The 26,598-nt window shown below is 41.4% G+C and overlaps 3 protein-coding genes across 3 annotated transcripts in view; all 3 read right to left on the reverse strand.

Moving 5' to 3' along the window:
• The window catches only part of LOC139560061 (gap junction gamma-1 protein-like), a 42,771-nt gene extending 36,495 nt beyond the window's left edge, over positions 1-6,276 (reverse strand). The window contains exon 1 of the mRNA XM_071376553.1: positions 4,842-6,276. The gene's annotated coding sequence lies outside the window, so the exon portion shown is untranslated. The remainder of the gene's footprint in view (positions 1-4,841) is intronic.
• Positions 6,277-7,691: 1,415 nt separating this feature from the next.
• Positions 7,692-13,095, reverse strand: LOC139560059 (5-beta-cholestane-3-alpha,7-alpha-diol 12-alpha-hydroxylase-like). The gene has a single exon (XM_071376550.1). The coding sequence runs from the start codon at positions 13,038-13,040 to the stop codon at positions 11,511-11,513; it is 1,530 nt and encodes a 509-aa protein (XP_071232651.1). The 5' UTR covers positions 13,041-13,095; the 3' UTR covers positions 7,692-11,510.
• Positions 13,096-15,685: 2,590 nt separating this feature from the next.
• LOC139560060 (5-beta-cholestane-3-alpha,7-alpha-diol 12-alpha-hydroxylase-like) lies at positions 15,686-19,328 on the reverse strand. Its single transcript, XM_071376552.1, has one exon. The coding sequence runs from the start codon at positions 19,283-19,285 to the stop codon at positions 17,756-17,758; it is 1,530 nt and encodes a 509-aa protein (XP_071232653.1). The 5' UTR covers positions 19,286-19,328; the 3' UTR covers positions 15,686-17,755.
• Between the last annotated feature and the right edge of the window lie 7,270 nt (positions 19,329-26,598).

The raw sequence follows: 26,598 nt of genomic DNA on the forward strand, positions 1-26,598 counted from the left end.
CTGTAAAACATTTTAAAAATCGGAAATGACGGCTGGATTCACAAGATGTTTATCTTTCATTTGCTGTATTGGACTTGTGATTTCATGAAAATTATATTATATGATATTAATATGTTATCACTATGCTTCTCTCTAATAGCACAACCAAATGACCTGGATTGCAGTGTGCAGTGTGCAAGTGATCAACGCCGTTCGAGATTCTGCACAGATTATTACAGCAATTGTGAAGATCTCACAGACCTGCGATGACCTATGAATGCTATCTTGAACATGCACACTTCATATATAGAAATTATGACCATGGATGTGTTACTCCTTCTCCGTGACCGACGTAAGTAAGACATTTAAGCGTGTTAACCCTCGCAAGGCTGCCGGCCCAGACGGCATCCCTAGCCGCGTCCTCAGAGCATGCGCACACCAGCTGGCTGGAGTGTTCGCAGAGATATTCAATCTCTCCCTATCCCAATCTGCAGTTCCCACGTGCTTCAAGATATCCACCATTGTTCCTCAAGCCAAGAAAGCAAAGGTCACTGAACTAAATGACTAAACGCCCTGTAGCACCCACTTCTGTCATCATGAAGTGCTTTGAGAGCCTAGTTAAGGATCATATCACCTCCACCTTACCTAACACCCTAAACCCACTTCAATTTGCTTACCGCCCCAATAGATCCACAGAAGATGCAATCTCCATCGCACTGCACACTGCCCTATCCCATCTGGACAAGAGGAATAGCTATGTAAGAATGCTGTTCATTGACTATAGCTCAACATTCAACACATTGTACCCTCCAAGCTCATCATTAAGCTTGGGCCGTGGGTCTGAACCCCGCCCTGTGCAACTGGGTCCTGGACTTCCTTACGGGCCGCCCCCAGGTGGTAAAGGTAGGAAACAACACCTCCACTTCGCTGACCCTCAACACAGGGGCCCCAAAGGGTGCGTGCTCAGCCCCCTCCTGTACTCCCTGTAATGATCACGAGGGGAGACAGAGAGCTGGTTTCAAGCGCAGAGTGCAGTAGGTGTTTATTGCAAAGGACCACAGGAGGTGGCAGGTAGCTGGGTCCAGGGGCAGGCAGAAGGTCATACACAGTGGGTTCAAAAGTGCAACAGTACAGGCAGGGAAAAGGCTAGTAACGTAGTCTGAGAGATCAGGAAATAGGTAGATAACAGGAAATCCGATAGGCTAAAGTACAGGCAGGGAATAGGCAAAAGGTGTCGTTAGTGAGGCAGGCAAAAACTATCATACACTGGAGGAGTAAATCACGAGAAAAACAGAGCTCCGAAAGACGTGTGTCACAAAACAAACAATACCTCACAGTGATGGGGTGCAAAGAACTGAACTAAATAGTGTGTGAAAATGACATACAGGCAGTGGCGTGCCGTGGGCCTGGGGCCTAGGCCTTCAGTGAGGTACTACACAGTCCCACCCGAATTAATCCATAACCAGGCGTTGCGTCACCTTGAAATTGACAAATTTAAATTTTTGGGTAAACAGTGTTTACCCAAAAACATGACACAAACAATGAGTCTTTTCAATATTTCCCTTCACCTTTTCATTGTGCAGCTCCGTTGCCCTGCGTGCTTGTTAGTTGAGCTGTAGATCCATTCCGGTGTCCCCAAAAGTTTTCAAAAGCACAATTGCTTGTAAGTGCCCAGCCGTACTTTGGTGTCTCGTTGCTGCCTTGGTTAGATAACTCAAGTGTGCAAAGCCAGTGTGGCTCCAAACACCAAATCGATCACTTGCAAATAATAGGCATTCCCAGCAGTACAGTTTGCAGTGCTTCTCGGTATCTGTGGAGCGAACCAGTAAAACCCGATGTCTGTTCAATCCGACGTCTGTTGCGGCCATAAACAATTGACAGCGAAGCAGCCTTGGTGGAAGTTAGGGCATTCATCATTCCTGCGCTACACGGAGCAGAGCTGTTGTGTGACAGGCTTTGTGGCGTCGGGCGACCTCTCCTTACAATGTCTAACTTTTCTTGAAAAGTTCGTCTTGAGAATGGCGTTATAATTATATCCTCGACCAAATCGATATCTTCTCCTCCTTCCGCCATTGTGGGTTCAAAAAACAGTTTAGGTAGTACGCGAATTAATTCGTTTATCAAATTCAGTTTCCTAGATCTGCATAGACCTGCCCATAGGACCTGCCTCTCAATATTGGTAATCCAATCAAAAGACGTGGACGCCCTACGCCTGCTAGCTGGCTCCTGTGTAACACTGGAGCCAGCCAGCAGGCGTACAATAGCCAACTCTAAAGCTGATTGGTTGACACAAAATTTTAATTTCCATTCACTTTAAGCTACAAGCGCCTGCACTGTTGATTCTGAAGGCCTAAGAGCAGATTTTAGACCCCTGGCAACACATGATGGCTGAATATGATTGGATAAAAGATCTAACATAAAGACCAGCCCTCCAAATCTCAACCTGGGGCTGGAAGCAGTGCAACCAAGAGGAAAGCTATGAAATGAAGAGTATAACTCTTACTCTGGGGAATAATTTAATACATATTTGTGGGAAAATATATTTAAAAAAAAATTATATTCTGATGATGTTTAGGCCAGCAGAGAAGGCCTTGCAGGCCCTGACGGCCCACCACTGCATACAGGTGTGTGAACAGGTGATTAGAATTCAGGTGATTGGGATCTGGAGAGTGAGCTGCGTTCAGGGGATCTAGGTGTTTGGGAGAGTGAGCTGGAAAGTGGGCTGAAAAGTGAGCTGCATTCAGGGGATCTAGGTTTTTGAGGGTGTGAGTTGGAAGCAGACGTTACCCTCCCTGTTCACCCATGACTGCGTGGCCACGCACGCCTCCATCTTAATCATCAAGTTTACAGACTACATAACAGTATTATGCCTCAACACAAGCATTTCGCTACAGACACAATAACATCTGCTAAATATGTGTATGTAACCAATACAATTTGATTTGATTTTGATTTGAATGTTACATTAGTGTGTAAGATGGCCTTAACTTTAGGCTATTTACTGTAAAGGTCATATTGTGTTTGGTTGACAATGCAACAAAATATCAACATTTAAAGGAGATGTATCTACTGCTTGGATAGTTCCATCTGAGCCACTGGCTTAACTCCATTCTTCAACTTTTATTTCTGGTTGAGTTGGTGACGTGTCCAACATATAATCTGTTAACTTGTCGACAATAGGCTATTTATTGTATTTCAAAAGTGATATTGAATTGTGTTTGGTTGTCAATGCAAGGAAATGTGTCTACTGCTTTGATCGTTCCATCTGTGCCACTGACTTAGTCTGGCTTTAATTCCAGTTTGTCTACAAATTAATAATTGATAGGTTGGAATAACATCTCCATCTCAACCAAAAGTCTAAGTTAAAGAATAGGACAACATCAAATCAAACTTTAAATGCACTTTAAATAAAGTTTGATTTGATTCAGTCCTATTCTTTAACTTAGATTTTTGGTTGAGATGCAGACGTGCATCTTCATTGAAAGTTGGTTACTATGGTGACAGAATCCTGTGGTTGAAGTTTCACCCGGAAAAAACAATAATTTACGTTGATTACTTTTTTCAAATCCAATGTATTTTCAACATAGATTCCACGTCAATACTTTGACAAAGGATGTTGAAAAATGTTTGATTCAACTAGTTTGTGCAACAGTGGGTTTGTTCCTGCATAGCAAAAGCCCAATTATTTTCCCATTTGTACACTGAGAATATAGAAGATATTGTTTATTCTACGCATAATCATTCTTAAATTAAGGGATCAGTATTTTCTGACTTGTTGGTTCAGACTCACAGGAAGCATCAGGTGGTTGGCCTGAGGTGAGCCTACACTGAGCATATTCAGCTGTACAGTAGGACACTGCATGCAATACTATGAGCAAGGAAGGCCAAGTGACATGCAGAATAATATATATGAATCTCAATAGGTTTTATTGCCATTGAGTAACTATTACTTTATCAACACACAGCACATGTCTAGAGGTTTGCCATACTGAGAATGTTGATTACATACAGACTACCAATGAAGTCATTGAACATGTGCATAATAATACTGAAATGCCCTAATACTGTATAGCAGCAATGTCCGGCTGAAATATATTTTAATAGTAATGTGTTTTCAGAGAAGAAAACATTTTTGGGAACTTTCTGTCTGAAGCACACATTTCAAGTGTGCTTCAGTGTCAGGTCAATGACCCAGAGTGTAAGGTCAATGACCTTGTTGCTTTGCTAATATACAGCATGTACTTTTGAATTGTGCCAACAGGTAACTGGAGGATAACCTGAGGTACCATTTAACTGGCTGATGACCCAAGGCACCCTTTAATAATGTAAGTGACCTGGTCTGGTCTATGAGAACCCAAGAAGGTTTTGTTGGAAATAACATGTTTTTCCATGTTATTCACATGTTTTTTCATGTAGAGGGTGGCTGCCTTATCATCCTGGTGCCTTTTCTGGAATAACAGCCTGGAGAGTAAATAATATTGTATTTTTCATATATTTCAATATATATTCAATAATTTTCATATCACATAAAATATCTATAATGATAAAAGAAATATATAAAATATTCTGTAATAAAATAAATAAAACAAAGTAAAAAATATTATTATTTTGCACACTACCAGCCAAGAAAGTTTGACTATGATTATTATAATGTACATTGCCATACAAGTACTACATGCAATGATAGACTGATGGGACAATACAAAACGATTCTCCACAAGGAGATTGATTCTCCTCCCATACGCTTTAGTGGACTCATATCTAACTACAGTACATAGCATTACATTAAAAGAAATACATCACAAGAGCCCCCTGAGGTAAAACAAGAGCATCGCAAATGGATAATGGAAAAAAGCACCTACCTCTCCATGGGGCCGGCTAGATTTGACCAGACTAGTATTCTTCACAGTGGAGCATTCTGGGATGGCTTCCAGAGACGTTGCTTAGCTTCCCCGAGGCTCGGAAGCAGGATGACAGAGAGACAATGGCTCATTTTTCTTCAAAACTCCTCACCACCAAGTACAGGCAGGACACTCAGGACTCCTGCCAATGGCCCCATTGTTCCCTGGCTTGGTCAGTCAGTCGCCTTCATGACTGGTGCTCTAGCTCTACTACTGTAGCTCTACTATTTGTTTATTTCATCCAGGATGACTTCTTTTCTGTCACAGCCATTCATTCACCCAGAAAGGTTTTACTGATGCTACTCTGAACCTCGAGTACAGAGCCTTGTGACTTAACTAACAGCGTGTGTATGTGTGTGTCTCACAGAAGCAACTCAGACGGAAAGAATATCCTCTACAGCTTTCTCTAAATATGTACAGTAAAATAGACAACCTTTACGTATTAATGTGGAGAAACGTAAAAGGTGAATAGTCGCCTGTCATATGCAAATGAGGAGGTTCTATTTCAATTGTATTCAAATTAATACTGTGGTATTTTCACCTCTCTCTCCAAGGTATAGTTTCTACAGTTTCTAGAATGAACAATGTATGCATTTCATACTTAAGATACATAAATGTTTGGCCATAAGACAATCCATTAAAATCAAATGTATGAAATGTATGCCCTATCCAAGAAAAAGTACCAACCAACAGAACCTTTTTCTCTTATGGTTAAGGCAGGGCTGTCAAAAAGATTAGAAAATGTCAGAGTGTGGATTAATCGAGAACAAAGGTCATCAAAACTGGAATAAATGACAGTGTGTCTTTCAAATGGCACAATATGCATCCAAGATTGTTATGCTGTTAATTATTATTATTGCAAGTGTAAATCAAATTCAAGCTGTTCACTGTTGTAAACAGGTCTTCTACAGTACCTGGCCTAGTTGCCAGTGCTCAGTTGTAAGGTACCAATGGAAAAATGGGAGTAAATATTCCACGTTGGAACAGATGATAATCTTGCCCCAGGCATCACAGCACAATCACACTGCATGTGCTGTTTTCAGTAACCATGGCCCATATTGTTGAACACAATGCAGGCAGCATTGGAAGCTGGAAGCTGAAGTGCTACAGCTGAAGTGTTGTATATTTCCCTGCCATCTTGGGCAGCCCAACATTAAGAAGAAGCCTAATGCAAGGTGACTGCTCAGTCTAACATTATTACTGGCCAGTTGTGGGCTATTTTTGTATTTCTTTCCCCAAATGATGTATCACAGGAAATCCCATATAAGAAAAAAATACAATTAATTAATTAAATTAATACAAAGACCATAATGATAAATCACAAATGATTCTCAATATACAATTGAGAATGTAACCTCTTCATTGGGTATAGCCAAATAGTGTGTGCAAGTAATTTTAAGACATTTAATTTCATTGTAGCTATTTATGAGGTAATATTCACCGAATACAAATATGAATTTGAGCCTTGAATGATAGGCCATAATGTTGAACTAAAGCAAGGATATACCATGCCACCTTCTCAACCAAAAATATTCCTATTCTACAAATAATTTGTTGATGTATCAGACTGTGAGTCAGAGACCCATATACTTTTGGTTGCCGTTCACAAGTTCTCTATGTATGATGTGGAGTATGATATGAACTTGAAAGTTCAGATTTAATCACATAGCTTGGCCGCTGAGCACAGAAGTCATTTCAACATCAAGTTTCGATTTACATTTGGTTGAGTTGTCAACTAACGTGAATTCAACGTGAAATCAACAAAACAATTCACCATGTCATTGGATTTAGGTAAAAAGTTGTGAAAAAAAAGAACAAACGCCCTTATGTTGTTGACTTTTTGCAAATCCAATCAGTTTTACACGTTGATTCACAGCCTGGTCCCATAGACTAGAGGTAACATAGGAAGTGTAAAATCCAAGACACTCAAATTAGTATGATATGTTACGTTTGGTACGGTTAAAGAAGACAGATTGTTACTTAAGGCAAACACGTAAGTAGGGAGGTTGGTCGGAGTGGATGGGTTGGCGTAGAATGAGAACATCTAGCAACCCAAAGGTTGCGAGTTTGAATCTCATCACAGACAACTTTAGTATTTGCGCTAATAAGCAACTTTCAACTATTTACTACTTTTTAGCTACTTTGCAACTACTTAGCATGTTAGCTAACCCTTCCCCTAACCTTAACCCTTTTAGTTAACCCTAACCCGAAACTTAAACCTAACTCCTAAACTTAACCCTAACCCCTAGCCTAGATAACGTTAGCCAGCTAGCTAACATTAGCCACCTAGCTAGAATTCATAACATGTCATACATTTTCAAAATTCGTAACACATAATACGTTTTCATGATTTGTAACATATAATATGTTTTGCAAATTCTTAACATATAATATCAATTGTAATTCGTAACATATCATATGAAATGTGTGATGAACATCCACAAATTAATATATACTATATTAAACGTAACCTATCATACTAAATTGAGTGTTTCAGTTTTACATACAGGTGTTGTAGAGACAAATCTCCAATTTGCCTTTGCTCTTATAGAGCCACTGAACACGCCGATTGGCACTTGTGTTTTTCTGTTGCTCAGAAAAACACAAGTGCCAATCGGCGTGGGACCAGAAAAGTAAGATTTCAGTCTTCGAGGTGTGTTTCCTGACCGATTCCATGTTTGGTTAATGATGTTTGTCCCCCATGAGAAACTGTAGATGCGGAGCCTATTTCACTTCCTCAAAATCCCCAGAATGAATCTAAGATAACTCAAGAAATCTGTATTTATGTCAAATATACACTGGGAGTCAGGATGCAGTAGGTGAGTTTAATAAAGAAACAATTTTGACGAGCAAACATGAGCAGCGTAAAGAAAGAGAGAAAACAATATTACCTAATGACTGATGTCAACTGAGGGATAAATAAAGCGGGAGTAATCACAGTGTAAATGATGACGAGGTGTGCTTAATGATTGGGAGAAGGTGTGCGTAATAATAGTTGCCAGGGCTGATGGTTAGTAGAACGGCGACTTCGAGCGCCGGAGGGGGGGAGCATGAGTAGGGTTGACAATTTAATTAGTAAATTTTTGCCGAGGATGTTTTAGTTGAGCAATTTTACATGTAACTAATCTATTTCTCAAGTTAAAAAAATGCACAACGTGTAATCTTATGTAAACAAAGTCGTAGCTGCTGGGCAGGTCTGACTCACTGTCTATGCTATTGGATAGAGTGCAATCACCGCAGCTGTTCACCGCATGTTAGTGGGCAAATCAAAACTCAACCGTCATTTACCCGTTGTGACGCACAGGATGTTCCAAATTCCATTTTAGACGAGACTGACTTTATGACCAAAAGTATCCTATTTACACTTTGTAGTAAATTTTGACACTATAATAACTGCTTCTGACTCATATGGATGCCACGTAGACATTTTTCAAAAGGATTCATTGCTTTTTAAAGGCAGTCTCTCTTTAAGGGCACAAATGGGTACAAGTCTCACTGAATAGGCCTAGTAGCTGTTTATGTGGTTCAGGGTGGATTAAACTGAATGCCCCCACATGATATAATTCTAGCTACTTTTTCTGAGTAGTCCATGTAGAGTGTGGATTTGGGAAAACTTTAGTAACGTCAGACATCTGCCTTTTGTGTCCACACTGTGGCCTAGGACATACGGTGCCTTCAGAAAGTATCCATACCCCATGACTTATTCCATATTTTGTTGTGTAACAGCCTGAATTAAAAATATATTAATTATGTATTTTTCTCCCCCATCTACACACTATACCACATTATCACAAAGTGAAACTATGATTTTAGAAATGTTTGCTAATTTATTGAAAATGAAATACTGAAATATCTCATTTATATAAGTATTCACACCCCTGGGTCAATACTTTGTATAAGCACCTTTGGCAGCGATTAGAGCTGTGAGTCTTTCTTGGTAAGTCTCTAAGAGCTTTCTACACCTGGATTGAGCAACATTTTCCCATTATTCTTTTCAAAATTCTTCAAGCTCTGTCAGATTTGTTATTGATCATTGCTAGACAACCATTTTGAGGTCTTGCCATATATTTTCAATTAGATTTAAGTCAAAACTGTAACCCAGCCACTCAGGAACATTCACTTTCTTCTTGGTAAGCAACTCCAGTGTAGATTTGGCCTTGTGGTTTAGGTTATTGTCCTGCTGAAAGGTGAATTAATCTCCCAGTGTCTGGTGGAAAGCAGAGTTAACCATATTTTCCTCGAGGACATTGCCTGTGCTTAGCTCCATTCTGTTTATTTATTATGCTGAAAAACTCCCCAGTCCTTAACGATTACAAGCATAGCCATAACATGATGCAGCCACCACTATGCTTGAAAATATGGAGAGTGGTACTCAGTGATGTGTTGAATTGGCTTTGCTCCAAACATAACATTTTGTATTCAGGACAAAAGTTAATTGCTTTGCCACATTTTTTGCAGTATTACTTTAGAGCCTTGTTGAAAACAAGTATTCTGTACAGGCTTCCTTCTTTTCACAACGTCAATTAGTTTAGTATGGTGGAGTAACTACAATGTTGTTGATCCATGTTCAGTTTTCTCCTATCACAGCCATTAAAGTCTAACTGTTTTAAAGTCACCATTGGCCTCATGGTGAAATCCTTGAGCGGTTTCCTTCCTCTCCGGCAACTGAGTTAGGAAGGACGCCTGTGTCTTTGTAGTGACTGGGTGTATTTATACACTATAGAAAGTGTAATGAATAACTTCCCAAGTGAACCAGCCTAAAAAGAGAATAAAAGGAACAATACAGCACACAGCAGTAGCTTTAAATAAATGTCATCTCATCCCCTACATGGAGTTGGTTTTGAACACCTGTGCCTTTCTTTTTTTTTTGGTAAGATTTTATAAAATGTTTTGAAACAATACAAACATCAACTACATCACACCTGCCCAGACCAACATGCTAACACCCCCAGCATCACTCTCCGGCATCATGGCCTCCAACTGCACTATTTTGTTTCTTGCCGTCGACACGCCACTTTGCTGTTGAATTTGTAAAATGTGTCTCTTGTATAATGAATTGCACACATTAGTTAATACTGGATTGAGTGTACATTTTCATTTACTGTAATTTCATTAGCTATGTTCCAACATTCCCTCCATCTTGTGCCAATATTAGTTCCTTTTAAGTCTTGGTTCCAATAGTTTCTATTTTCTTCTAAGAGATTGTCAGTTGGATAGGCTCTCTGCAAGGTTTTATATAGCTTACCTATTATGTGAATATCCTTTTCTGACTCAAATAGGATTCCCTCAAGATTACTCTGATGTAAAAAAAGATTTCAAATTGAAATTTCGTGATATAAAACTTTTAAGTTACATGTTCATGTACCAAAATTGCTTTTTAATGCTGTCATGGAAATACATGTATTTCCTATAACCAAGTCATTTACGGTTGCTATGCCTTTAGTTTTTCCATGTGGACCAATTTATTGGTGAATTCTGAAAAGCTATCCAAGGATTGTTCTATAGGGTTGTGTTTTTAGGGAGTGATATTGTTTCTTGTAGAATACGCTACATTTTCTTCCATGTTGTTTTTTTTTCTTAACTATGAAGAGGTTAATGTTCTTAGCTTTGTCCTTTGAAAATAGATACATGAAAATATTCTGGGGATGAGCAGGCGCATCTTCCTCTTTAGCGCATTTAACTATATACGGCAAGTAAAAGCCTCAGCGAATTGATACAATTCCAAGTCTGGGAGGTTAAAACCACCCTCAAGGAAGACTTTTGTTTATAATCTATGAGTTTTATTTGCCCATATAAAGTCTGTTGTGACCGAGTATACTTTCTGGGTGATTGGTATTACCTAGAACACGTACTACAACTTTGGGAGCCATGCCATTCTGAAGAGGTGTATTCTACACTCTTAGAAAAAAAGGTGCTATCTAGAACCTAAAAGGGTACTTCGGCTGTCCCCATAGGAGAACCGTTTGAAGAACCCTGTTTGGTTCCAGGTAAAACCCTTTTGGGTTCAACGTAGAACCCTTTCCACAGATGGTTCTAAATTGAACCCTAAGGGTTCTACCTGGAACCAAAAAGAGTTCTCCTATGGGGACAGCCGAAGCACCCATTTGAAACATTTTTCTCTAAGAGTGTACTTGTTAGATGTACTGTATGATAAGATTGTTCCATTTAATGAGGTCTGATTTCATAATGTTGAGTAATGGGATAAAGTTAACTTTATATATTTTTTGTCACTTATTAAGCATCCTAAGTATTTTAAATTTTTTGTAGTTCACTTACAGATAACATGTGTGCATTTCTAAGACTATCTCTAATCCTTTCCTATTACTCACCGGCTTTACAGGACAGATTATTTTCTGTCCATGTCAGCTTTCAATGCTATATGCTTTCCAGTTGACTCTAAGCATAAACAAAAATATTCCTTCCAGTCATTTTCAAAGAGAGAACAGGTCAATTATTTTTCATCTAAATTAACACAGCAATTATATCCAGTTATTGTAATACTGTAACACATTTTACTGTCCTATGTACTCTAGATAAATTAATGTTTAGGCACATAGTTTATAAAAATCATCATCAGATTAACAGTTGTCAAAATGTTGTCAAAGGCTGGTTTGTGTCAGTCAAACATTTTTAATACCTGAGTCTGTATCTAAACTGGATGTCTCTGGTTGGATGCATGGACCCAAAGCCCCAGCGCTTGGTGTCAATATCAGGTATCTTTTCATCTGGGTTCTTGAGCTCAAAATCAAAGTATGTGAGCATGAGGAAGACAAACTGCTTCAACTCGTTGGTGGCGAAGAAGCGTCCTGGGCACATAGTGATCCCAGCACCCCACGGCATGTTGTAGTATTTAATTTTTTTCCCACCTTTGTAAAAGTCAGTCTTTTTACCCCCCTCTGCTGTCAGGAAGCGGTCATACTTATAGGTGAGTGGGTCGGGGTGGACCTCCGGGTCCATCTGGACAGCAGTGTAAGGAAACAGGGCTACTCTGTCTCCTTCTCTGATGCGGTACTCGTTTCCGTCTGCCATCTTCAGGGACATGTCCTGGAGCACGGCCCTGGTGAGGACGGGGGCGGAGGTGAGGCGGAGTGTCTCCTCCACGGCACTGTCCAGGATGGGCGTCTTTTGCAGCATGTCCTGGGTCAGGTTGATGAAAGGGCCTTCGTGCTTCACCTCCTGGCCTGTCTCCTTAAGCACCTCCTCCACTTCCCCCTGCACGGCCCTCATGGCGTCTGGGTGCTTCATGAGGTAGAAGAGCAGCCAGAAGGCAGCAGGGCCTGTGTTGCCCTGTGAGGCCCAAAGGAGAAGAAACATGTACCTGTCCTGCATGAAGTCTTCCATACCGTGCTCCTCCCTATCCTGCTGCTGCTCGCGCACCCAGACACTGATGTTCTCCTTGGTCCTCACCTTCTGCACTGACAGCATGTTCCAGAACAGCCTCTTCAGCCTCTCCGCCTCTCTCTTCTCCCCTGGAGGCAAGACCCCATAGGCCAGATTGGGGAAGAGCTGGTCATACTTACGGAACTCAAGGAAGAGCTCCTGGGACTCCACTCTGTCGACCTCTCTGGCTTTCTCTATGCTCTCTGTGGATTTTGGTGTCTCATTACCGAACAGAGCCAGGTAACCTGCCCTGAAGACAATGTTGTAGCTGTAGTTGAACAGACCGTCCTCATTCCAGGGCATATGGTTATTATCCCCCGTCCCTACACTGTGCAGCATCAGATTCTGTAGGTTGCTCATCATAGCCTGTGTCATGACCACTAAACCGTCCCCCATCAGGTGCTTGTTGCTGGACATCTGAGGAAACCTGTGGTCGGAGTGGTAACCAAACACTTTCTGCACCAGATGCTGTGCAAACTTGCTGAAGTCCAGTTTGGTGCGGGCCTCCTTCACAATCGTCCCGAAGGACCGAGGGTCCATAAGGAATGTGAAGTAGAATCCTCCCAGCTGCACGGTGAAAATATCCCCATGCTTCCCCTTCATCCTCTCCAGGAACTTCGCTGTGTCCCTGCGGAACTCAAGGACATGGCCCAGCCAGGGGATGGGGCCCCGGTCCAGGGGGGGTTCCCCGGGTCGACGCTGCCTGACAGCCCCCAGGAGGTAGAAGCCCCCCAGGACAGAGGCTAGCAGAGCCAGAAAGATCAGCAGCAGAAAGCCCATGGTCCTTTATTCTTTGTTCTCACACAGACAATCTGAGACCCGGCTAGAATTCGTTTTTTTTTATGGCGTGATGAAACTATGACATTCATGTCAGCAGTTAATGACTAACTCGATTGCACAATAACCAGAAACCACCCACAAACGGTACAGAACAGTCTTTGGTGTTTCCAGTTTAAACAAATGTTAATACATATAAAGGTCAGAAAATTTCAAATAATGAATTGCATATTACAGGAAGTGCAAAATAGTTTGTCATTTAGAGTCTGTATGTTTCATATCTGGAGAAGACAGCCCAGAACAGAGCGCAATGGAGAGGAATCGTCGATGGACTATACTCCCAAAGTAGAAACAGTAGCTAAGTAGAAAAGTAGCTTCACAGTACATTCCGATCTCTATTTTGGGTGTGATGAAAGTAAAAATATAGTATGTTCTTTTTTTCTCTCAACAATGTTAGGCCTAGTAACTATTTATGTCGTTCAGAGTGGATTAGACATAGCCACCAAATGATGTAATTCTAGCTACTTTCCCCCCTGAGCAGTCCATGTAGAGTGTGCATTTGAAAGCACCTTTAGTAACCTCAGACTGATTTCAACATTTGCCCTTTGTGTCCACAAGATGGCCTACGACATTTGTAGGAGTATACATCACCCTTTTATGTGCACAGTAGCATTGCATACCACAAAGCGTCCTATTTAGCTTACTAGTTTAGCTTTTGGGGAGCTGCTGAATCTTTGGGATGCTTCAACCCCAAATAACCACAGACAGTCTCTACCAAAGCATTGAATTGTCATTGAATTGACGTCTGTTCCCAGTTGAGATACACTAACTATATTGACAATAATACCTATTTCAGACAGATGATATGGTATAGTATGTGATTTTTGAATGACTACCACATCTCTGTACCCCAAACAATCAATTATCTGTAAGGCCCCTTAATCAAGAAGTGAATTTCTAGCACAGATTTAACCACAAAGTCCAGAGACGTTTTCCAATGCCTAACAAACAAGGGCACTGATTGATAGATTTGTAAAAAATTAAAAGTGAGTATGGTGAAGTTATTCATTAGCCTTTGGATGGTGTATACAAAGATACAGGCGTCATTCCTAACTCAGTTGCCTAGTTACAGTTTTGACTTATATCTGCTTGAAAATCTATGGCAAGACTTGAACATGTCTGTCTAGCAATGATCAACAACCAACTTGACAGAGCTTGAATCATTTTTTTATTTATTAATCACATTAAATAAATAATAATCTTCCGAAATGACTTTGGAAAAGCAACAAAATAACTAGGGCTTTACAATTATATTTTATTTAGTCAAATATTACATCTGTTTGGATTTCTTGCAGTCTATAAATTATTTTTTTGTAATGTTCTCATTAGTTAAAAAACAAGTTTTAAAAAACATTTCCACTTTGACATTACAGAGTATGTTGTGTAGATTGTTGACAAAAAAAGACAATTATATCCATTTTAACCCCACTTTGTAATTCAACAAAAAGTAGAAAAAATCAAGGGTTGTCAATACTTTCTAAAGATACTTTATATGGGTCGTTCCACGAAAACAGTGTCTTTTGTGTCCCTTTGATGTGTTAAGTAGAAATTGTGCACCAAAATTGAATTTTAAAAGCCTGTTATATTACATGAAGTGCCCTTTAATATAGACCACATTGAGAATTCAATAAATCTGTTTTTTAATATGAATAAGGACTTGCTAAAGTGCCAAATTTCCGCATGTCCCTCCGTGCATCCTCTGTGACTTCAAGGAAGATTTTGACCCACTTAACCCCCAAAACTTAAAAAAATACAATTATCACTATTTTAAATCCCTAGTTATTTTGTTGTATTGACTAAGTCATTTCGGAATATTATTATTTATTTCATGTGATCAGTGAATAATTTACGTCTTTCGCTCATTTTAAGTTCAACCCTGTTACATGAACTGAACTCTATTTAACATGGTGAAACTATTCTTGAGATATTTTTTTAGTCAAATAGTAGTGTAAAAGCTGGTGAGTTGGTAACTACTTTTTTTGACAATTTTCTGGTGTTTTGTGGTGGAAACTAAGTGGGTCTAGCTTAACACGTCAAACCTGTTATCTGTCGATTAACCTAACATAGCAGGTGTAAAAGAAACATCTGAGCGGCGTTTCTTTCTTTCTGGTCCTGACGAGAAAAAATACTGTCGGGGGAGGTTCTCTTCTGCACTGTTGAACCGATCCAGTAAATGTGGAGGAGGAGTTAAGATGGAGTGTCACCTTGTTAATGCTCGAAAGCGGGAAATCGCATCACAGGCTCTCTTTCTATTTCCCCTGAAAACCAGATGCATGAGGGTGCCCATAGACAAGCAAAACATTTTTATTAAAAGCCCAGTGCAGTTAAAAACATGATTTCCCTGTGTTTTATATATATTTCCACACTATGAGGTTGGAATAAGACCCGATACCTTTATTTTGGTTACAGGGTCTAAAAATGCAGGCTTCATGACTTGGACTCGAGGTGGGATTTAATATACCATGTTTTCTTACCCCCTACCCCTTTCAGATATACAAAAACGCAGGTTTAAAAAAAGGTGGGATGGTAAAAAAAAGTGGGATTTGTGTCTGTGTATGAAAGGGGTATATCACTTATACCACAACCAATACTTTATAAGGATATTTTATTACATTTGACAGGAGGAAAAACACAAAGATTCAATGCTTGACATTACAATGTTATAAAAACAGCAATGATTATTATAGTACACATTTTTGGCACAATCATAGGCTGTCCTTGAGGGTCAGAATATGACTGAACCAGACTAAAAAGATCATAAAAGCAAGAATATAGTACACACAGTAGCTTTAAATACATGTAAATTCATCTCCTACATGGAATTGGTTTTGAACATCTGTGTGTTTCTTTTTTTGTTGTTGTAAGATTTTATCAACCGCATCACACCTTCCCTGACACACAAGCTCACCCCCCAGCATCACTCTCTGGCAACATGGCCTCCAACTGCACCATTTTGTTTCTCTCCATTGCCCACACACTTTCAACATTTAGATAAGAAAGCATTTGACATTTCCATTGTGTTAAGGATGGAAGGTTAGTTGATTTCCAGTTAAGTATATATTTTTTCAAGAAGATTGACAAGAAAAGTATTGTCCAACTCATTGGGTATCTCCAGGGGTGGAAAAAGTACCCAATTGTCATACTTCAGTAAAAGTAAAGATACCTTAATAGAAAATGACTCAAGTAAAAGTGAAAGTTACCCAGGAACAAATACTGCTTGAGTAAAAGTCTAAAAGTATTTTGTTTTAAATATACTTAAGTATCAAAAGTAAATGTAATTGCTCAAATATACTTAAAGTATCAAAAGTAAAAATATAAAATATTTCAAATTCCTTATATTAAGCCAACCAGATGGCACCATTTTCTTGTTTTTTTATTCACAGATAGCCAGGAGAACACTCCAACACTCAGACATCACACATGAAGCATGTGTGTTTAGTGAATGTGCCCGATCAGAGGCAATAGGAAGGACCAGGGATGTTGGACCATTTTCATGTGTGTGAATTGGACTATTTTCCTGTCCTGCTAAGCATTCAAAATGTAACAAGTACTTTTGGTTGTCAGTAGTACTTTAGAATATTTGTATTTAAGTACTTTACATCACTGGGTATCTCACTGCACTCTCATATGCCATGTCTTTAAATATGCGGACAGACAGATTTAAAGTAAATGTACATTGTAATACTTCCTATAACTTTTGGACGTTATAACATTCCCAGAAAGCATGGATCATTGAGTCATTGTTAGTTTTATAATTAAGACATGATTCTGCCATTGTACTGTAGAATTCGTGAATTTTGTCTCCTGTATAATGCATTCTATACTTTAGTTTATACTGAATAAAGCGTACATTTTCATTAACTGTAATTTCATTAGCTATGTTCCAACATTCCCTCCATCGTGTGCCAATATCAGTTCCTTTTAAGTCTTGGATCCAATAGTTTATATTTTTTTCTCAGAGATTGTCAGTTGGATAGGCTCTCTGCAAAGTTTTATATAGCTTACCTATCATATGAATATCCTTTTCTGACTCAAATAGGATTCCCTCAAGATTACTCTGATGCCCAAAAGATTTGAAATATACATTTTGTGATGTATTTGAAAATATCTACCTTGGTCAATCTAAAATTGCTTTTTAATGTAATCATGGAAATAAATGTATTTCCAATTATCAAGTCATTTACGGTTTCAATGCCTGAAATTTTCCATGCGGACCAATTTATCTGTGAATTCAGAAAAGCTACCAAGGATTGTGTTTTTAGGGAGTGATATTGTTTCTTGTAGAATACGTCTCCTACACGTCTCCTACATGTTTCTAATACTATCTGCAAACCATTTCCTCATGACTCATCACTCAAAAATATTATATAGTACCTGATTTCAAATTCAAAATGTAATATTTCCAGCTGAGTCTAAGCATAAACATTCCAGACATTTTCAAAGACAGAAAAAGTAGATCATTTTTCCTCTCTGAATAAACAAAACAATTATATGCAGTTATTTTAATACTGTGCCACTTGTTGCTGTACTATGTACTCTAGACAAATTTTTGTTTAGGCACAAGATAGTTTATAATAATCAAAATTAGATTAACAGCTCGTGAGATGGAAGTTTACACTCAAAGCGTTGTCAAAGGCTGGTTTGTCAGTCACTCAGTTTTAAAACCTAAGTCTGTATCTAAACTGGATGTCTCTTTTTGGCTGCATGGACCCAAAGCCCCAGCGCTTGGTGTCAATATCAGGTATCTTTTCATCTGGGTTCTTGAGCTCAAAATCAAAGTATGTGAGCATGAGGAAGACAAACTGCTTCAACTCGTTGGTGGCGAAGAAGCGTCCTGGGCACATAGTGATCCCAGCACCCCACGGCATGTTGTAGTATTTAATTTTTTTCCCACCTTTGTAAAAGTCAGTCTTTTTACCCCCATCTGCGGTCAGGAAGCGGTCATACTTGTAGGTGAGTGGGTCCGGGTGGACCTCCGGGTCCATCTGGACGGCAGTGTAAGGAAACAGGGCTACTCTGTCTCCTTCTCTGATACGGTACTCGCTTCCGTCGGCCATCTTGAGGGACATGTCCTGGAGCACGGCCCTGGTGAGGACGGGGGCGGTGGTGAGGCGGAGGGTCTCCTCCACGGCGCTGTCCAGGATTGGCGTCTTTTGTAGCATGTCCCGGGTTAGATCGATAAAGGGACCTTCGTGCTTCCCCTCCTGGCCTGTCTCCTTCAGCACCTCATCCACCTCCTTCTTCACGGCCCCCATTGCGTCTGGGTGCTTCATGAGGTAGAAGAGCAGCCAGAAGGCAGTAGGGCCTGTGTTGCCCTGTGAGGCCCAAAGGAGAAGAAACATGTACCTGTCCTGCATGAAGTCTTCCATACCGTGCTCCTCCCTATCCTGCTGCTGCTCGCGCACCCAGACACTGATGTTCTCCTTGGTCTTCACCTTCTGCACTGACAGCATGTTCCAGAACAGCCTCTTCAGCCTCTCCGCCTCTCTCTTCTCCCATGGAGGCAGGACCCCATAGGCCAGATTGGGGAAGAGCTGGTCATACTTACGGAACTCAAGGAAGAGCTCCTGGGACTCCACTCTGTCGACCTCTCTGGCTTTCTCTATGCTCTCTGTGGATTTTGGTGTCTCATTACCGAACAGAGCCAGGTAACCTGCCCTGAAGACAATGTTGTAGCTGTAGCTGAACAGACCGTCCTCATTCCAGGTCATATGGTTATTATCCTCTGTCCCTACATTGTGCAGCATCAGATTCTGTAGGTTGCTCATCATAGCCTGTGTCATGACCACTAAACCATCCCCCATCAGGTGCTTGTTGCTGGACATCTGAGGAAACCTGTGGTCGGAGTGGTAACCAAACACTTTCTGAACCAGATTTTGTGCAAACTTGCTGAAGTCCAGTTTGGTGCGGGCCTCCTTCACAATCGTCCCGAAGGACCGAGGGTCCATAAGGAATGTGAAGTAGAATCCTCCCAGCTGCACAGTGAAAATATCCCCATGCTTCCTCTTCATCCTCTCCAGGAACTTTGCTGTATCCCTGCGGAACTCAAGGACATGGCCCAGCCAGGGGATGGGGCCCCGGTCCAGGGGGGGTTCCCCTGGTCGACACCACCTGAAGGCCCCCAGGAGGTAGAGTCCCCCCAAGACAGAGGCTAACAGAGCCAGAAGGATCGGCAGCAGAAAGCCCATTTTCCTTTCCTCTTCGTTCTTTCAGAGCACATCTGCGCCCTCAGCTGAAGTGTATTTTGTCTTTTCAATACCCATGACTCATGCTCCTCCCCCATTCCTTTCACAGTGAGAGTACCATTAGTATTCTAAGCACTAAGAACTTTTACAGACTCAGTAAGGATGTAAGCATTGTTGTTGTTTTTTGACACTTCATTTAATAGCACAGAATGCTCAGATATGTTGGACTTTCCCATGAAACTTTAATAGAACATTAATATCTTATATTGTATGTTTGGTGTGACGTTGATGGAATATTCTCCTAACCCTCTAAACAGGACACAGGAATGTTCTTGCAATGTTTCTATGAAACATGTCTAGAATATTATTATCAAGGAAAAGCATTGTTTAAACATAGCTCTGCCTCAAGCATATGTATTTAGACGGCTCAGGGCCAGGACCATGCAGGTTTCAGCTGTTTTCAGTTAGGAGCCTACAGAGAGATTTTGAGATAGAAAAAACTTAATAGATCACATGTGTAGAGAGAACCTCTCTCAGATTTGTAATAGTGTTGCATTTTGGGCCTTTATGCTGTATCATACCATAAAGAGCAGTGGAGCCAGCCCCAAAACAAGATCATTGAGAAGAGAGGTAAGATTGAAGAAGACATGCACATACCCAAGATATCCCCAAGTCCTCCTGAATCCCTAACAAGGCATGAGTGCAAAAACAAAACAAGAACCCCAAAATGGTCATGCCATCTATTTGCAACTATTTAAAGCCTTTGATTAAATCTGATGATTTTATGGATAGAGGCATACAACTATAATGGCCATGCTCCTTTAAACCATCCATAGACTTTTGTTGTTTCTATGTTTCTTCATTGTGACTAGAAGTGACTTTTCGTAGCAGGTTAGGAGAGCATTTTAGCTAACTCTTCTCCTAACCTTAACCTAATTCTCCTAACCGGCTACATGAATTATTCTAACCTGCTGCATAAGTTTTCCTAACCTGCTACATTAATTATTCTAACCTGCTGCGTAAGTTCTCCTAACCTGCTACATTAATTATTCTAACCTGCTGTGTAAGTTCTCCTAACCTGCTACGTTAATTCTTCTAACCTGCTGCGTAAGTTCTCCTAACCTGCTACGAAAAAGTCACTTCTGGTCTTAGTTGTATACTACCAAGTCAGAGCCATGTTTCTCAACCTACGACTTTTGTAACATTCAAACCTTGTGTAGGCTACAGATCTCTACATCTGTTGTTGTTTTACTCTCCCTTTGTATTCTCTTCCGACCTCGTTCCCAAACAACGTTCAAAAGAAAACCACAGACATCCTGAGCGATGTGTAACTTGAGTCACTGACAAAACACACCAGCCTCTCGGCAACTAACCCCCTGCCCCTCCTCCTAAAATCAACAGGAATTCAGCAACAAACAAAAAAAAGTCTGCTTTCACCTTTTGTCTCAGGGATTACAGAACAGATCCTGCTTTGCAGAATTGTGGGTTTGCATCTTTTCTCAGTACGAGCTTGGCTGTGAATCCTTTGGCCGTTCCCATCTGATTACTGAAAACGGTCATATTTCTTCAGCAAGTGTTTCAGTGTTTGGTCTGTGCCTTTTTCTGGGAAATGTTAATTATGCATTTTCAAGTCACACCATTTACATTTTATTTTGGACAGCCATTCTCTGACAAATAATGGGGGAATAGTTCCAGGCACTACATACTGCTGCACTTTTTGCTCGTCATAGCTCACTCTGATCTGCAAAACCCCCATTGGGATCAATCTCTCTCTTGAGTATGTCTTCAGCAACACATTTGTTTTCTTCAGCTTGATAACCTTGAAATGCTCATTGTAGACAGTTATAGACACTGCAGATCCTGTGTCAAGCTCCATTTTGAGGGTTGTGCCTTTGTTTTCTGGTGCCGCCCATATTATGCTACTGCTGGGAGAAGTCACTGGTCGTGTCCGAATACCCATACCTGCGTTTTAAATAGTAGGCCATTTGAGTATGTGAAAACATTATGTTTAATAATATGCAACATTTCAAAAATCGAGAATACTTTAAATGCCCAGATGTCATACTAATTTTGGCAGACTTTTCCACAATGCATTGGAAGATGTGGACTTCGAGTGACAGACCCTAGATCTCTTGAAGTAGCTAAACAACAAAACTAAGGCTCCTTACTTGGGAAGATGCCCGAAGTTTCTGCAGTGTTGTTCACATGTAGGCTAAGTAGTTTTTGTTCTTCTTAAAATTATCACGGGAATTGCGTCGTAGGCCACATTTTTGAAAACAGAAGTATTTTAAATGTATTTTAATCTAAATTGGATTTCTGTTTTCTCACTGAAAAGTATTTCTTGTTCTGTAGACCTTCGTAAGAGCTTATACTAGTTGAGTGTTAATGGGGTGGGCATTCTATGTTTTGTGTTTCTATGATTTTCTATTTCTATGTTTTGGCCGGGTATGGTTCTCAATCAGTGACAGCTGTCTATCGTTGTCTCTGATTGTCTATCGTTGTCTGTCTATCTGACTGTATATCGTTGTCTCCTTTTTTCCCACCTGTCTTGGTGGGAAGTTGACTTTGTTTAGGGCACATAGCCTTTGAGCTTCACGGTTTGTTTTTGTAGTGTTTATTGTTTTGTTCGGCGTCATTTTGATTTAATAAAGAAAATGTACGCTCACCACGCTGCACCTTGGTCCTCTTTTTCCAACGGCCGTGACAGATGCGGTGCCTCAGCCAAGGAAGAAGCCTCCTGTATGTCTCCCCAGCCTGGTGAGTCTTGTGCCTGCTCCCAGAGCCAGGCCTCCTGTGTGTCTCTCCACTCCAGAGACGGTCTCCAGCCCGGAGCCTCCAGAGACTGTCTCCAGCCCGGAGCCTCCAGAGACGGCCTCCAGCCCGGGGCCTCCAGAGACGGCCTCCAGCCCGGGGCCTCCAGAGACGGCCTCCAGCCCGGGGCCTCCAGAGACGGCCTCCAGTCCGGGGCCCGCAGCGACGGCCTCCAGTCCGGGGCCCGCAGCGACGGCCTCCAGTCCGAGGCCCGCAGCGACGGCCTTCCAGTCCGGGGCCCGCAGCGAGGGCGCCCAGTCCGGGGCCCGCAGCGAGGGCGCCCAGTCCGGGGACCGCAACGAGGGTCCCCAGTCCGGGGACCGCAACGAGGGTCCCCAGTCCGGGGTCGGCGGTGAGGGTCCCCGCACCAGAGGTGCCACCAAAGTGGGGTGAGCCAGCGGTGGAGCGGGGTCTGCGTCCCGCACCTGAGCCGCCGCCGCGGATAGATGCCCACCCAGACCCTCCCCTATAGGTTTAGGTTTTGCGGCCGGAGTCCGCACCTTTAGGGAGGGGGGTACTGTCACGCCCTGACCTTAGAGATCCTTTTTATGTCTCTCTTTTGGTTTGGTCAGGGCGTGAGTTGGGGTGGGCATTCTATGTTTTGTATTTCTATGATTTTCTATGTTTTGGCCGGGTATGGTTCTCAATCAGGGACAGCTGTCTATCGTTGTCTCTGATTGGGAACCATACATAGGTAGCCTTTTTTCCCACCTGTCTTAGTGGGAAGTTGTGTCACGCCCTAACCGTAGAGAGCTGTTTATGTCTCTATTTTGGTTTGGTCAGGGTGTGATTTGGGTGGGCATTCTATGTTCTTTTTTCTATGTTTTGTATTTCTTCGTTTTGGCCGGGTGTGGTTCTCAATCAGGGACAGCTGTCTATCGTTGTCTCTGATTTGGAACCATACTTAGGTAGCTTTTTCCCACATGGTTTTTGTGGGTAGTTAATTTCTGTTTAGTGTTTTCACCTTACAGGACTGTTTCGGTTATTCTCTTGTTTATTTTTGTTATAGTGTTCAGTTTTAATAAAACAAGCATGAACACTTAGAGTGTTGCCACTGTTTCACCCTTTAATGGGGATCCAAATTACCCTAATGGATATGATAGTACCTGCTTCCCTCGAAATGACCCTGATCTCTATGAACCTCCCTTTTCCCTGGATTGTTATCATTAAATTACCTTTTCAGAGTTTCACGCAGACCACCCTTTTCTGTGTAAAATGCCAATTTCTCTGAAACCAAAAGGTTTTCAATTCTGTCTGACAACTCTCAGATATGTCATGTATGGTGATGCCCATAGTTTTCATGGCATCAAAGGGGGAATTGTGGTGGCAGAATTTGAGGTGAGCAGATGTAACTTCTCAAGGGATATGTTCTGTGTTGTACTGTGATGTTATGCCTTTCATAGACTCACGGTATGTCTGCACCCTAACACAAGGCCATTGTGTTCCTAAACTGTTGAATTGAATGAACTGTTGTGTAAATAATATGATTATATTATCACCTCTCACTATATAAGGGACAAGTAACCATTTCATCCTTTAGTTCTTCCCCGTGAAATCAGTGGTGGATCTCCCCTGCAGCTGCTCATATTAAAGATTTTTTTTATTATATCATTAAATATTCTCTGCCTTAATCTTTGGATCGAATTTTCCACAACAGACTGTAAACTACATCAAACCACATCCACTGCACACATGCCTGTTCACAAAACTATGTGAAGATATGGAATCAGAGCATGACAATGTTCTATTTCACACCGAGGCTTGGTGGTTATGGAGTGGGAGTGTAGGAAAGATTTTTTGCATTGAGAGAGGAACTGTTGTCATTCACAATGGATATAAATACAACAGACTTGGTTGACTTTTTTTGTAATGAAAATAAAATGTGTCTCCTTGCCGATGTAACAGACATATTGGGAAACTGAACGAACTGAACGCAAGCATGCAGGGGAAATTCAAAAACATTCTACAGATGAGTGACCGAATCAGTAGATTCTGAGGAGATAATTCTTATTGGAGAGAGAAAGTATTTCAAAAGCGAACCATGCACCCCTTCCCTCAGCTGTGCATGTTTCTAACAGAAAACAGCATCAGTGTCTCACACGTGTGATGACTGTACTAGCTGGTTGCACGCGGCACTGTGGCAGGATGACTGCTTCTACTCAAACGCAGTGGTGAAAGCGTTGCTGAGAGCACATTGGCTATCGAACAGCCAATAGAGTAGGGCGTGGGTCTTGATGGCTTGGGATGATGGCTTGGTCAAAGTTGAATGTATCTTGTTCCATCCCAGCAAAAGCAATGGGGATATAAAAATCAAATGCCTTTCAAGCAACATACCGCAATGAATTAGGTATATGTGGCTTTTATTTTAAATGTTTTTTACCCTCTACCCATTTCAGATATACAACAAAATATTTTATTAAAATGCAGGCATGGTCAATTAGTGGGATTTTGGTCTGTGTATGAAAGGGATATAAGTAAGTAGCTTTTGGGCTAGATTCAATCCGTAGTGCTGGAAGATCCGTGTTAAAATGTAAAGGGTTATTTATGATTTAGCTGACATTTGCATCATTTGCTGTTGAATGCAGTCTCCGGGAATGCCAGAATATTGCCTTTAAATTTCAATCCCCATATTGTGCTGATCTTCCACCCCCTGGATTCAACAGCCTGGTTTCATAAAGTAGATGTAACATAGTAAACGTAAATCCGCTGAATCAGTCTAGGGTGCGTTCGTAAATTCACTTTGGCTATCTACTCCGATTTCAGAGCACTCTCATCTGAATGTGCCAGAGCGCAGAATAACTGATGAATTTACGAACACTCAACACTTGAATATGGCCGATGTCAGTAAACGTTGGCAAAATAGCGAAATTAAATTGTTGCCAGCAGCACAGCTCCAGTCACCAACGCTCTGGATAACATGAAAACAGCCTAACCAGCTCTGCTAGGGTGAGTAAAATGTGAGGTGTTCTCTTATTTGTATCTGGAAGTAGCTAGCAAGCTAGCCAACGTTAGATTGGGTGCGTGAACGCCGTTGTGAGGTCAGGACGCTCTGAACAACTAATGGACAATCTGACAACGCTCTGAATTTACGAACGACCAGAGCACACTCTGGCACTCCAGACTGAATTTACATACACACCCTTAGGCCTTACAGTACATTAATATCTCTATTTTGGGTGTGACGAGATCTTCTGTTAAATCTGACAATTAATCTTGATGGTTGTAAAGTCGTCTCAAATAGAACTGTGAAGGACCTCGGCGTTACTCTGGACCCTGATCTCTCTTTTGACGAACATATCAAGACTGTTTCAAGGACAGCTTTTTTCCATCTACATAACATTGCAAAAATCTGAAATTTTCTGTCCAAAAATTATGCATAAAAATTAATCCATGCTTTTGTTACTTCTAGGTTAGACTACTGCAATGCTCTACTATCCGGCTACCCGGATAAAGCACTAAATAAACTTCAGTTAGTGCTAAATAGGGCTGCTAGAATCCTGACTAGAACCCCAACATTTGATCATATTACTCCAGTGCTAGCCTCCCTACACTGGCTTCCTGTTAAGGCAAGGGCTGATTTCAAGGTTTTACTGTTAACCTACAAAGCGTTACATGGGCTTGCTCCTACCTATCTTTCCGAGTTGGTCCTGCCGTACATACCTTCACGTACGCTACGGTCACAAGACACAGGCCTCCTAATTGTCCCTAGAATTTCTAAGCAAACAGCTGGAGGCAGGGCTTTCTCTTATAGATCTCAATTTTTATGGAATGGTCTGCCTACCCATGTGAGAGACACAGACTCAGTCTCAACCTTTAAGTCTTTATTGAAGACTCATCTCTTCAGTAGGTCCTATGATTGAGTGTAGTCTGGCCCAGGAGTGTGAAGGTGAACGGAAAGGCTCTGAAGCAACGAACCGCCCTTGCTGTCTCTGCCTGGCCGGTTCCCCTCTCTCCACTGGGATTCTCTGCCTCTAACCCTATTACAGGGGCTGAGTCACTGGCTTACTGGTGCTCTTTCATGCCGTCCCTAGGTGGGGTGCGTCACTTGAGTGGGTTGAGTCACTGACGTGATCTTCCTGTCTGGGTTGGCGCCCCCCCTTGGGTTGTGCCGTGGCGGAGATCTTTGTGGGCTATACTCGGCCTTGTCTCAGGATGGTAAGGTGGTGGTCGAAGATATCCCTCTAGTGGTGTGGGAGCTGTGCCTTGGCAAAGTGGGTGGGGTTATATCCTTCTTGTTTGGCCCTGTCCGGGGGTATCATCGGATGGGGCCACAGTGTCTCCTGACCCCTCCTGTCTCAGCCTCTAGTATTTATGCTGCATTAGTTTATGTGTCGGGGGGCTAGGGTCAGTTTGTTATATCTGGAGTACTTCTCCTGTCTTATCCGGTGTCCTGTGTGAATTTAAGTATGCTCTCTCTAATTCTCTCTTTCTCTCTTTCTTTCTCTCTCTCGGAGGACCTGAGCCCTAGGACCATGTCTCAGGACGACCTGACATGATGACTCCTT

This window comes from Salvelinus alpinus, chromosome 30, assembly GCF_045679555.1.
Source record: "Salvelinus alpinus chromosome 30, SLU_Salpinus.1, whole genome shotgun sequence".
NCBI lineage: Eukaryota > Metazoa > Chordata > Actinopteri > Salmoniformes > Salmonidae > Salvelinus > Salvelinus alpinus.